We start from the raw sequence: 12,878 nt of genomic DNA on the forward strand, positions 1-12,878 counted from the left end.
CCACCAGGGTCCCTGTGCACCTACCTACCTGCCCACAGCATGGAACTCCAAACGTTTTTCCTTGTACTCCAACCCAACTCCTCAGTACCTGTCTAGGCTCAGCCCTAAGACCCCTGCCATAGCCTCTACAGACTGTGAAAGCCCAGGCCTCCCTGGACACTGCTATCTGATGACACGCCCGCCCCAACACGTGGAGCCACCTTTAGTAGGTGCAGAATGAGCTGTCTGCCACAAGGAAGACTCTCTGAAAGCATTGGCTCCTGCCTTCCTCACTAAATGCTTCAGGATTCATTACCTAAAACTCTGCCACCTCTTCTGGGTCCAACACTGTCCTGGGTGCCAGAGAACATTTAAACAAGGACAGGCAAGGTCCTGTTCAGAATGAGAATGGCAGACCCCAGGGTGAAAGACAGTAAGGACATCTGAAAGTGGGTGCACCTCAGAGGGGCTGTACCTGGGCTGCACGCTCCGCACCTGCCAGGTCCACCATGAAGAGCCTCCCAAGGCGCACCTCCTCTGCCAGGTCGCCACCTCGGCTTTTCTGGTGCACAGTGACCTGAAGTACGGCATGGGAGCGGGATGAAGTCTTGTTGGTAGCTGTGGGCTCCTGTGTACGCTGCCGGTTGCCTTTGGTGAGTAGTTGCATGATCTGAGGGCAGAGGGAGAGGAAGGCAAGTCATAGACCTGAGTGGCCACACATTCCTTCTAGAAATACCCAAGAAAAGGGGGAAGGGGAACTCTGGGGCTCAGACTCTTACAGCAGCAAGGTCTAGTTTGTGGCATGAAGTGATTAATTAGTTAAGTAAATTAGAGGAATTAAAGATTCTTGATGGGCACCCCATCTTCCCTTCCTCTATCCATGACGGACATCACTAATGGATAATCTCTTTTTCCCTCCTTTTTTTTTTAAAAAAAAAAGACAAAATCTTCCTGTGGTGGCTAGTCTTTTGACACAAGTTAGAGTTATCTGAAAAGAAGGAACCTCAGTTGAGAAAATGCTGACATAAGATCCAGCTATAAGGCATTTTCTTAATTAGTGATTGATGGGGAGGGCGCAGTCCATTGTGAGTGATGCCATCCCTGGGCAGGTGGTTCTGGGTGCTATAAAAAAGCAGGCTGAGCAAGCCATGAGGAGCAAGCCAGTAAGCAGCATCCTGTACCAGCTCCTGCCTCCAGGAGGGTTGCTGCTCCAGTTCTGTAGCTGCTTGCATGGCAGAGGGGTTCACTTCTATTGCCAATCCCAACAGCCCTGCAGCTGCCTGTTAGAGTTTCAGTCCTGACTTCCTTCAGTGATAAACTGTGATATGGAACCATAGGCCAAACAAGCCCTTGTCTTTCCAACTTGTCTTTTGGTCATGGTGTTTCATCACAGCAATAGAAACCCTAACTGAGACACATTGTCTGGGTTCACTGAAACTCACTATGCAACCAGGGATGACCTTGAATTTCTGATCCTCCTGCCTCCAACTCCTGAGTGCTGGGGTAGCAAATGTGTGCCAGCATGTTCAGTTTATACAGTACTAGGGATGAAACCCATGGGCTCATACATGCTAGGCAAGCACTCCACCAGCTGAGCTATATCCCCAGCCTAACTCACCCCTTCCCCACAGAGCCTAGAGGAGCCCTGACCCTTTCCAAGTCACAATTCCAGGAAGCGGAAGCTGCAGAATTGTTAGGGTTGGCCATGGGAGTGAACCCCTCCGCAATGCAAGCAGCTATAGAACTGGAGTAGCAACCCTCTGCTCAGGCTCTGCTGTGTACGGATCAGACCAGGGCGAGGACAGCACAGTGTGGACGAGGCAAGAGTAGGAGTTGGGGGCGGAGGTGCTCACTGTCATCTAGGCCATGACAGTTTGGCTTGCACCCGCCTGTGGGTCACTGCTCAGCAAACTTGAACAAGGAGAACTTTATGGGCTGGGCTGTGAGCCTCACCTCTTGAGCATTTGAGGTGGATACTTCCGTGATGCCTGCAATTTGGATGCTGCCTCTAGAATCTTCTCTCAGCTCCAGAAACCCAGAAGACGGATTCAGGAGGTCACGGATGACTTCATTATAAATCTGGAGCAGACAGAAAGGTTGGGGGCAAAGTAGCAAAGAATCATAAAGAAGGGGCTGGAGAAACGGCTCGGGGCTGAAGAGCACTGGGTGCTCTTGCAGAGGACTGGGTTTCAAGCCCCAGAACCCACATAGTGGATTTCAACCATCTATAACTCCAGTTACAGAGGCTCCAACACCTTCTTTTGGCCTCTGCGGCTACCAGGAAAGCATGTGGTACACGGACATCCATGCAGGGCAACACACATATATATACATAAATTTTTAAAAATTCTTTTGGTTTTTTGAGACAGGGTTTCTCTGTGTAGCCCTGGTTGTCTGTCCTGGAACTCTCTCTGTAGACCAGGCTGGCCTCAAACTCTGAGATATACATGCCTCAGTGCTGACATTAAAGGCATGCATTACTAAGCCCAGCCTAAATAATTTTGGGGGAGGGTTTCGAGACAGGGTTTCTCTGTAGCTTTGGAACTAGCTCTTGTAGACCAGGCTGGCCTCGAACTCACAGAGATCCACCTGCCTCTGCCTCCCGAGTGCTGGGATTAAAGGTGTGTGCCACCACTGCCCGGCTCATCTTAAATAATTTTTAAATTATTTTATTAGCATGGGTGTTTTGCCATCTATGTTTGTGCAATGATTGCATTCAATGCCCTCAGAGGCTAGAAGAGGATGTTGGATCACCTAAAACTGGAGTTACAGACAATTGTGAGCTAACATGTGGATGCTGGGTATTGAACCCAAGTCCTCTGAAAAAGCATCCGGTGCTCCAACCTGCTGAAACATCTCTCCAGTCTCCTAAAACACTTTTTAAAAAAAAAAAAAATTAACCTTCTGATAGAACTAAGTTTATTTTACAGGTCACTCAATATTAACTTATATCTATGGCCTATAAAAATTATACATAAATACAACTTTTTGTTGCTGTTTTGAGACAGGGTCTCTCTGTTACGTAGCTCCCGCTGTCCTGGAATTCACTAGGTAGACCAGGCTGGCCTTGAATTCCCAGGGATCTGCCTGCCTTTGCCTCCTGAGTGCTGGGGTTATGGTGTGGGCACCTGGCTACAGTCTCTGTTCTAAGAATCTAGTTACTTTAGCAGTGGCTTCTGGTTTTGTAAACCTCTTTTATTTATCAAATTTACCTAAAAAATACTTTTACACAGACTACAGTCTGTATCACACACCCCACACCCTAAAACACTTTTAAAAGAACCAATTGGAAGCCTGAGCTGCAGGGGAGTTTACACCTGAGTTCTGCACAGGCAGTTAGTATTGTACCCATTCTGCAGTTGATCCAACTGAGGCACAAGAACCAGCTCACCTCCAGGTAAGACATAGATACACTATATTCCATGTTGTCCTGGGTCTTCTCGATGGCCTGGAAGAGGTCAGTGAGGGTCTGAAGGTAGATGCCAGGCTCTGCGTCCATGCCCAGCATGGTGTGGGTCTTCCCAGCACCTGAGGAAAGGTGGGGCTCAAATGTGCTGTGCAGTAAGAGTCCTGACCCCCTGCATAGTTTCAGGGGGTGTTCCTTATAAGGGGGATATCACTGGCCCCCTCCCCATTTGCCCCCAAGAAATACAGCATGGCCTGTTCCTCCCCATAACCTGGCATATCGCTGACTGGTGTATGGATGAAGCAGCCAGGTCCCCACCTACACAGCCAGGGGTCCAGTCTCACCAAGGAGAAGAGAACTGACTTCATCTGTAGACCCTGGACCAGGCAAGCACTTATTACCCAGCTAGATCCTTGGCCCTTTCTTTTTCCTTTCCTTATTTATTTGAGACAAGGTCTCGTTATATAGCCCAGGCTGGTCTGGGACTTGTGAGCTTCTTGCCTTAGTTTCTCAAAGAGCCAGGGAACTGGGGTGACCCCTAAGCCGCCTGTTTGCAAACACTGCTTGAACTTTACTCTAACCTCAGAGAAGAAACTCCTGGTCCTCCTGAGCAGAAAATCACAGGCTGGGGTTGAAAGCTCCACCCCCAATGGCTATGTGCTCTGGGACAGCTATCTTTTTTAAAATAATTTATTTAACATGCATTGGTGTGAAGGAGTCAAATCCCCTGGAACTGGAGCTACAGACAGTCATGAGCTGCCATGTGGGTGCTGGGAATTGAACCAAGGTCCTCTGAAAGAGCAGCCAGTGCTCTTAACCACTGAGCTATATCTCTAGTCCCTGGGACAGTTTTCTTATTCCCTGGACTCTTTCCTGTTAAGAGGGAACATTCTCACCTTTCAGAGGTGTGAATGACAAAGCCCCGCGCATAGTCCCTGGTGTTTATAATGAGGCTCAGTGCTAGAGTGCTAGCCCAGGATGCATGAGGCCCTAGGTCCAATCTCTGGTACTACCAAAAATATACAAATATATAGATACTTGTATATGGGCTGGGGATGTGACTCAGTCGGTAAAGTACTCACCTAGAATACACAAACCCTGGATTCCATCTCCAGCATGGCAACACACGCTTATGATCCCTGCACTTGGGAGATGGAGGCAGGAGGACTGGGAGTTCAAGATCATCCTTGGCTACATAGTGAGCTTAAAGCCAGCCTGATCTACTTGACACCTTATCTCTAGAAAGGAGACAGAGGACCTCTGCTGGCACCATGCCCATACCGTCCTGAAAACAACGCCCAAACAGTACCTGAGGGCCCATAGGCAAAAACTGTCGCATTGTATCCAGAGATGACGCCCTCCACTAAATGCTGAATGGTGGCATGATAAACAGCTTCCTGCAGACAGGAGGACAGACGGTCAGGTGACAGCCCAGCCTGAGTCAGGGGACCTACTGCTTAGAAAAGACAGGAACCAGCACTTGGGAGGCAGAGGCAGGCAGGCCTTTGTAAGTCTGAGGCCAGCCTGGTCTACATAGTGAGTTCTAGGACAGTCAGAGTTATACAGAGAGACCCTTTCTTGAAAACAACACAAAACAAAACAACACAAGCAGGGTAGTAGTGGCACACACCTTTAATCCCAGCACTCAGGAGGCAGAGGTAGGAAGATCTCTGTGAGTTCGAGGCCAGCCTGGTCTACAAAGCAAGTTCCAGGACAGGCTCCAAAGCTACACAAAGAAACCTTGCCTCGAAAAAGCAAAAAACAAAAACCCAAAAAACAAAACAGAAAAGGCAGGAGCCAGCATTCAGGAGACAGAGGCAGGCAGATCTCTGAGTTTACAGCCAGCCTGGTCTACAGAGTGAGTTCTGGCTCAGCCAGGGCTACAGAACGACAGTACATCTTATAATTAGACAAACAAGAATTTGAGAATCCCCTCCCCTCAGGAGGCCTGACATATGATCGGAACTAGTCATTCCCTAGGCTGCTGCGAGGATTGAGAGACTGAGGACTGGGCTTAGAACTCCACCATAGCATCAGGATCCCTCTTTGTGGGATGAAACTGGCCATGGCCAGGAGGGGATATACAGGTAGTGAGCTCCCTGCCCACAGGGGAGTTCAAGGAGAGACACCTGGAGCTGAGGAGTAAAGCACAGGTTCATCTAGTTTGACCACCAGCAGCGCCTGCTGCTGCACCTCCTGAGCGCCCACTCTGGTACAACACAGGCTAGGTCTGAATTTGGGCTCTGCTGTGTGTGCTGTGACCTCAGACGAATGCCTCACATATAGAACAAGGTGTGTGTGTGTGTGTGTGTGTGTGTGTGTGTGTGTATAAGCTTCCATGTAGTCCAGGCTAGCCACAACTTGCTATGTAGCTGAGGATGACCTTGAACTCCTTATTCTCCTTGTCCCTACCTCCTGATGGCTGGGGTCATGGGTGTGTGTCATCACATCCAGCTAGGAGGAGGAAATATTTCTGAACATTTTGTATTGCTTGCAAGGGACATTGGGGCCTTAAGCGTAGCACTCAACATAAAGTAGCTTTGCTGATGACTGTCATTGACCCTCTGCAGAATGCCATCGTGACCTTGAACATGACCTTTACTCAGGGAGGAGCTAGGGAGCCACCTGCTTTACAGTGAACTCAGTCCTGAACTGAGGGTGACAGTGGTACCGACAAAGGTAGTCAGCTGGAACTGGTGGCATAAGTCTTTAACCGCAGCACTCAGGAGGCAGAGGCAGGCATACCTGTGTAAGTTCAAGGCCAGCTGGGTCTACATAGAACCAAGACAGTCAAGAATACATAGTAAGACTATCTACCAGAAAGAAAGTGACCAGTGTCCCCAGCAGGCCCTTCGTCTGTGTTCATCACCCTTCCTGAGATGCTATGTCCCTAGAGCAGACATAGGAAGCAGCCTGGCATGAGTGTGGCTAGCTGAGAAAGGCCCTGGACACTTAGCTACTTAACTGAGGAACTGAATATATCCGCTATCATGGTACCCACAGAGGCCATACTAACATGAGCCAGCCTTGAGGTTTGACCAGACAGCATAAATACATGTGCCCTCTGTTCGCCAGGCTTTGGGAGCCCAGTGGGCTCCCATTGGTCCTACTGAAGCTCTGAGGTTACCATGCTGAATGAAACAGCCTGTCCCCAGGAGTGTGAACTATTCCTAGCTACTGGCTGCTGCAGGATATGCCACTCCAGTACCAAGTGTGGACCAAGCAAGTGGCCATCAGCAACGTAGTTCAAAAGAGCATCTGATGACCACAGCCCCTTGAATGCCCAATCATAGAAGCAGGAGGGCTTCTGGGCACAGCAGTCCACATCTGTAACCAGCATGTGGGAGACTGAGGTAGAGGGATTGGGAGTTTAAGGCAATTCTAGGCTACAAGGTGAATCTGTGCCAGCCTGGACTATAAATGAGACCTTGTCTGGGAGGGAGAAAAAGAAGGGGCTGGGAAGGTGGCTCAAAGGTAAGAAGCACTGGCTGCTCTTTTCTTTTTGTTTTTTCAAGACCAAAAAAAAAAAATGTGTAGCCTTGGCTGTCCTGGAACTAGTTCTGTAGACCAGGCTGGCCTCGAACTCACAGAGATCCACCTGCCTCTGCCTCCCAAGTACTGGAATTAAAAGCAAGCACCACCACTGCCTGGCTACACTGGCTGCTCGTCCAGAGGACCTGGATTCAGTACTCAGCACCCACATTGTAGCTCACAATTGTAACTCCAGTTCCAGAAATCATGACACCCTCTTCTGGCATCTGTGGGCATCAGACATGTACATGGTGCATTTGCATAAATGCAGGCAAACACTCATACACATAAAAAAGAATCTTATAAAAAAAAACAAAGAAGTGCTGGGTGGTGGTGGTGCACTTGGGAGGCAGAGGCAGGCAGTTCTTTGTGAGTTCAAGGCCAGTCTGGTCTACAAGAGCTAGTCCCAAGACAGCTAGGGCTGTTACACAGAAAAACTCTGCCTCAAAAAAAAAACCCAAAAACCAAAACCAAACCAAACCAAACAAACGACCCAAAGAAGTGAGAAATTTGGTACTGAATACAGGGCGGCAGACCTTTCCTCTCGCAGTAGGACAGGAATGCATGGCATCCCATCTTACACTGTCTCCCTTGAGTCCAGATGCTGCTACCCCCAGATGCTGCTACCCCCAGATGCTGCTACCCTGGTGCTGTGACATCCCTTTCAGGAGTCCTAAGTTCAAATGCTACCTTCATTGCTATCCCTGATGAGCCCTGGCTCCCCTCTATCATGCGTGGTTAGGTTGCATGTGGTACTACCTTCTGGTCTTACAGAGGGTGGTAGTGACATGATGTATGGGAAAGACAAATGCCTGGTCCAAACGTCCAGCACTGGGTCTTGCTGTGTGACATCCTGGAGGCTCCCTGTCTGTGAGATGGCATCACAGACTTCTCTTGCCAGCCCCCTGCCTATCTTTACAACAGCTCTCAGACTTAGATGTCCCTCCTCGGAGAGGGCCTTGCCAGCTGCCATGTGTTATAATGAGAAAGACACATGTGCTCAGTTTTCCCTTGCCCAATGGCGGTGTGGGAAAGGCCTGTGTCCTGATATCACGTGCAAAGAGGAACCAGTGAACAAACTAAAGAGAAGCCCCCAGTGTGGGCCACAGGATCTGGCGACCCCCGTGTCCACAAGAGGATCTCATACACTTGATCCCTGGGAGAGGTTTTCTCCCCACAACCTCCCTGCTCTTCAGGGAGGCCGCAAAGAAGACAGATGAGACAGCCTGGGACGCAGGTCCAGGGAGCTCCCGGGGTTAGTGGCACAAGGGGTGGTATGAACCTGCGATGCATGCTGGTCAAACACAGTGTCAAATATAAAGGTGCGCTCCCGGGACCGGTGTGCACGAAGGGTGTCCTCCGGGTCTTCGCCTGGGTCCATGAGCACCACCGCCTGGATGCAGCAAGACAGAGGGATCAGGGGAGGGCCAGTCAGACCCTAGCTGTGCATCCTAAAGATTGAAGCAAATCTTTAATCCCAGCACTCGGGAGGCAGAGACAGGCCTGTGAGTTCGAGGCCAGCCTGGTCTACAGAGTGAGTTTCAGGCCAGCCAGGGCTACACAGAGAAACCCTGTCTCAGAAAAAAGAAAACCAAGATGAGCATCAGCACTGCTCGCCTCCTTTACTTCTCCACTTCAGACTTTGAGGCAGGGTCTCTCCCTGAGCCTGGAACTTGCCATTTCCACTAGATAGGCTGCCCAGTGACCCTGGAACCCTCCTGTCTCTGCTCTCAAGTCCTTATGCTTCCACAGTGGGCATCTTATCTCACCCCACTCACTGGGGACAGTGTCTCCTGCTGTCACTCCCCTTAGTCTGTGGGCTCCACAGCCACATAAATGACTCAGATGCTAGAAGGTGGTAGCACACACCTTTAATCCCAAACTTGTGAAGCAGGTGGATCTCTGTGAGTTCGAGGCCAGCCTGGTCTACAGAATACATTTCAGGACAGAAAGGGCTACACAGAAAACCTGTCTCAAAAAAACATTAAAAAAAAAAAGCCCCAGACAACCCCAAGCCCAAGGAAAACAGCCTGTCATGCTCCAACAACCCCACCCAACACAACAGGTCACCACCACTCTGGCCCCATAGTGACAGACTGTCTTATGAACTAATATCATCAGAGAAGGCAAGAGGCTATGGAAACTGTAGAGTGCTGGGCTGGCCACTCCACAGGACAGAGGAGATAAAGGCACTGTCCCAAAGCCCCCACCCTTAAGCTCTGTTTCTCTGAGAGCCTGTCAGTCCCTAGAGCCCCTCAGTCCCCATATACACTATTATCAAGCAAACCTGTTAAGATCCTTGGGGCAAAGGGATTAAAGGAGTCTGCCCCAGGGACAATGGGGGGCAGGGAAATGGGTAGAGGCCAAATGCAACCTGGCTGGTGGAGACGTGGGGTTGAGCACCAGAGAGGAACCAAGAAGGTAGAGGCAGAGCTGGGTGGTTCTGAGAGCCCTGTCCCCGTGACCACTACTTGCCCCTCCTGTGTTCTTAGCTTTGGAAACTGTAGTCCTGGGAGGCCAGGCTCTGCCAGGGCTTCTGGCTTCTGGCCAGTGCTTGCTCCATGACATAAGCTGACTTTCTCTGTTTTCTCTTCTCCTGGGGATACACAGCCTACCTACTGTGGGCCAGGCCGGGGCTGCAGGAGGACTTAGATGGGTCCCCAGCCAGGGTCCTCTCAACAACAGGCTCTGGGTGGGACTGTGGGATTAAGCATCATGGAAGTGGACTCTCCAGAACTTGATTTCTAATCTCAGCCTGGCTCTACTGCTCACTCTGGTGAGATCCTAGGACACAGTACCTCTCAAGCCTCACCCAGTCTTCACATTTGTGAAGTTACAGTAATCACAGAGACTGCTCAAAAGGGCCATAAAGGCTGATAAGAAAACATATGCACAGACCCTTGGGTACTCAAAAGGTACCTGTAGCACTGGGTCTTGGATCATAAACAAATACATTTTATCTATCTATCTATCTATCTATCTATCTATCTATCTATCTATCTATCCATCCATCCATCTATCTATCCATCCATCCATCTATTAGTGAGTGTGCATGCCATGTGGGGACAACCTTTGGGGAGTTAGCTTCCTCCTGTGACCTTGTAGTATCTGGGGATCGAACTCGTATCATCAGGCTTGCACACAGCACCTTTCCCTGCCAAGCTATCTTGTCGGCCTCAGAAAAATACTTTTGTTGTTATAATGAACACTATCCTTATTTGCATATGATATGATTCTATGCAAAGAGACCTTAACCACCCCTGAGAAGAATCTTAGAATGGATTGACACAAAGTGGCAGGATACAAAGTTAACAAAGTAGCTGGGACCAGTGAGATGGCTCAGCAGATTAAGGTGTTTGCTACACAAGTTTGAAGCCTAAATTCCCTCCCCAGGGGAAGGTTGGGTGGTAGTCTCAAAGAAATGTCCTGCACAGGCTCTGATATTTGAACACAGATCCCCAGTGGGTGCTGCTGTTTGGGAAGGATTAGGACGTGTGGCCTTGCTAGAGGAAGTATGCCACTGGGGGCTGGCTTTGAGGTTTCAAAGTCATGCACCATTGCTAATGTGTTCTCTCTGCTTGGCCACGGTGTGTTACCACAGCATCAGAAGAGGGACAAAATACACCTTGTAAAGGTGAAAGAATAGAATTTACTCCACAAAGTTGTCCATGTCTACGCTGTGACATGCATGCCCACATACATCATACACAGACACACACAACAGCGATAACACAGTAATAATAATAAGTTAGTAGCCTTTTTATATATTAGTGTTTCTCAACATGTGGGTCCAGACCCCTTTGTAGGTCAAATGATCCTTTCACAGGGATCGCCTAAGACCATCAGAAATGCCAGATATTTATATTCTAATTCATAACAGTAGCAAAATTGCAGCTATGAAATAGCAACAAAACTAATTTTATGGCTGGGAACCAAAACATGAAGGATTGTATTAGAGGGCCACAACATTAGGAAGGTTGAGAAGCAGTGTTATATAAGAGTAACGCGGCACAGACACGGGATGGTCCAAGCATGAAACAGTGAAGCCCACACTGTGAGCAGATCATCCCACTACAGTGGAGCCAAGTGCAAGACACAATCAGGAATAGGCTTTGGGGGACCGGCGCGGCAGATCGCCCCACTACAATTAAATCAAAGAGGTAGGCCTTTTGTTGGTGAGGTCACTGGCAAACGGGGAGCCTGGTCCTGTGCCTGAAGACCCTTCTGAGGGGTGAGAGGGTTCTTGGCCCACAGCAGGAGCCAGGAAACAGAGCGAGGGTGATTTGTAAGTGGAGCCCTTGGCCAGCAGGGAAACCTGATCCAGTTTTAAAAGACCCATTAGATAGCATCGATAGGGGGAGATGGGCAGGCGCCAAGGCAAGAATTCACCCAATAATCTGAAAAACATGAAAATACCAGAACCCAATGATATTACAACAGAAGTATTTGAACACCCTAACACAGAAGTGGAAAAAATTGACTTTATGAAAGCAATAGAGTCCCTTAAACAACATGTAAAAAATGCCCTTATGGAAATGGATGAGAAGTATAACAAAAAGTTTGAAGAAATGAGTAAATACGTACATGATACCCTGGGAAAACAAGAAAAAACAATCAAACAGGTAATCGAAACAGTTCAAGAATTGAAAACTGAAATGAAGGCAAGGAAGAAAACACAAACTGAGGACCAGCTGGATATGGAAAATCTAGGTCAATGAGCAGAGTCTACAGAAACATGCATAATCAATAGAATACAAGAAATAGAAGAAAGAATCTCAGATTCTGAGGACACCATAGAGAAAATAAACGCACTGATCAAAGAAAACAGCAAAGCTAACAAATTCTCAACACAAAACATGCAGGAAATATGGGACACAATAAAAAGACCAAACCTAAGAATAATAGGAATAGGAGAAGGAGAAGAGTCACAGCTCAAAGGCCCAGAAAATATTTTTAACAAAATTATGGAAGAAAATTTTCCCAACATAAAGAAAGATATTCATTTAAATATTCAAGAAGCATACAGAACACCAAACAGACTGAATCAAAGAAAAGCATCCCATTGCCATATAATAATCAAAACACAAAATATACAGGTTAAAGAAAGAATACTAAGAGCTGCAAAGGAAGAAGGCCAAGTAACTTACAAAGGTAAACCGATCAGAATTACACCTGACTTCTCTATGGAAACAATGAAAGCCAGAAGGTCCTGGATAGAGGTACTGCAGAAACTAAGAGACCATGGATGCAAACCCAAACTACTATACCCAGACAAGCTATTGTTCACTATCAATGGAGAAAACAAGACATTCCAGGATAAGAACAAATTTAAACAATACGTAGCCACAAATCCAGCCCTACAGAAATTAATAGAAGGAAAATTGCAACCCAAGGAACCCAACATTGCCAACACTGCCTAAAATAACTCAGGCATCTAGCGACCCTTCACCAGCACATCTCAAAGAAGGGAGACACACAAAACTCTACTACCAAAAACAATAAGAATAACCAAAGTAAACAACCACTGGTCATTAATATCACTTAATATTAATGGGCTCAATTCACCTATAAAGGCACAGGCTAAGAGACTGGATACGAAAACAGGATCCAACATTCTGCTGTTTGCAAGAAACACATCTCAACCACAAAGACAGGCATCTACTCAGAGTAAAGGGTTGGAAAAAGGTGTTTCAAGCAAATGGTCCTAAGAAAAAAGCAGGTGTGGCCATACTAATTTCTAACAAAACTGACTTCAAACTAAAATCAATCAGAAGAGATCAAGATGGATACTTTATACTCATAACAGGAACAATTCATCAGGATGATGTCTCAATCCTGAATATCTACGCCCCTAATATAAAAGCACCCACTTATGTAAAAGAAACATTACTAAAACTCAAGGCAGCCATCAAACCGTACACACTAATAGTAGGAGACTTCAACACTCCTCTCTCACCAATGG

General features: G+C 47.8%; 1 protein-coding gene across 1 annotated transcript in view; it reads right to left on the minus strand.

The window, feature by feature from the left end:
• The window catches only part of LOC126514312 (kinesin-like protein KIF19), a 60,820-nt gene that overhangs the window by 38,605 nt on the left and 9,337 nt on the right, over positions 1 to 12,878 (minus strand). The window contains exons 3-7 of the mRNA XM_050163136.1: positions 8,199 to 8,309; positions 4,695 to 4,782; positions 3,371 to 3,507; positions 1,933 to 2,058; positions 455 to 649 (exon numbers count right to left, since the gene is read on the minus strand). Coding sequence (XP_050019093.1) covers positions 455 to 649; positions 1,933 to 2,058; positions 3,371 to 3,507; positions 4,695 to 4,782; positions 8,199 to 8,309 — 657 coding nt within the window. The remainder of the gene's footprint in view (positions 1 to 454; positions 650 to 1,932; positions 2,059 to 3,370; positions 3,508 to 4,694; positions 4,783 to 8,198; positions 8,310 to 12,878) is intronic.

Source organism: Alexandromys fortis, unplaced genomic scaffold, assembly GCF_014885135.2.
Source record: "Alexandromys fortis isolate MF-2015 unplaced genomic scaffold, M_Fortis_MF-2015_v1.1 scaffold_144, whole genome shotgun sequence".
Taxonomy (NCBI): Eukaryota; Metazoa; Chordata; class Mammalia; order Rodentia; family Cricetidae; genus Alexandromys; species Alexandromys fortis.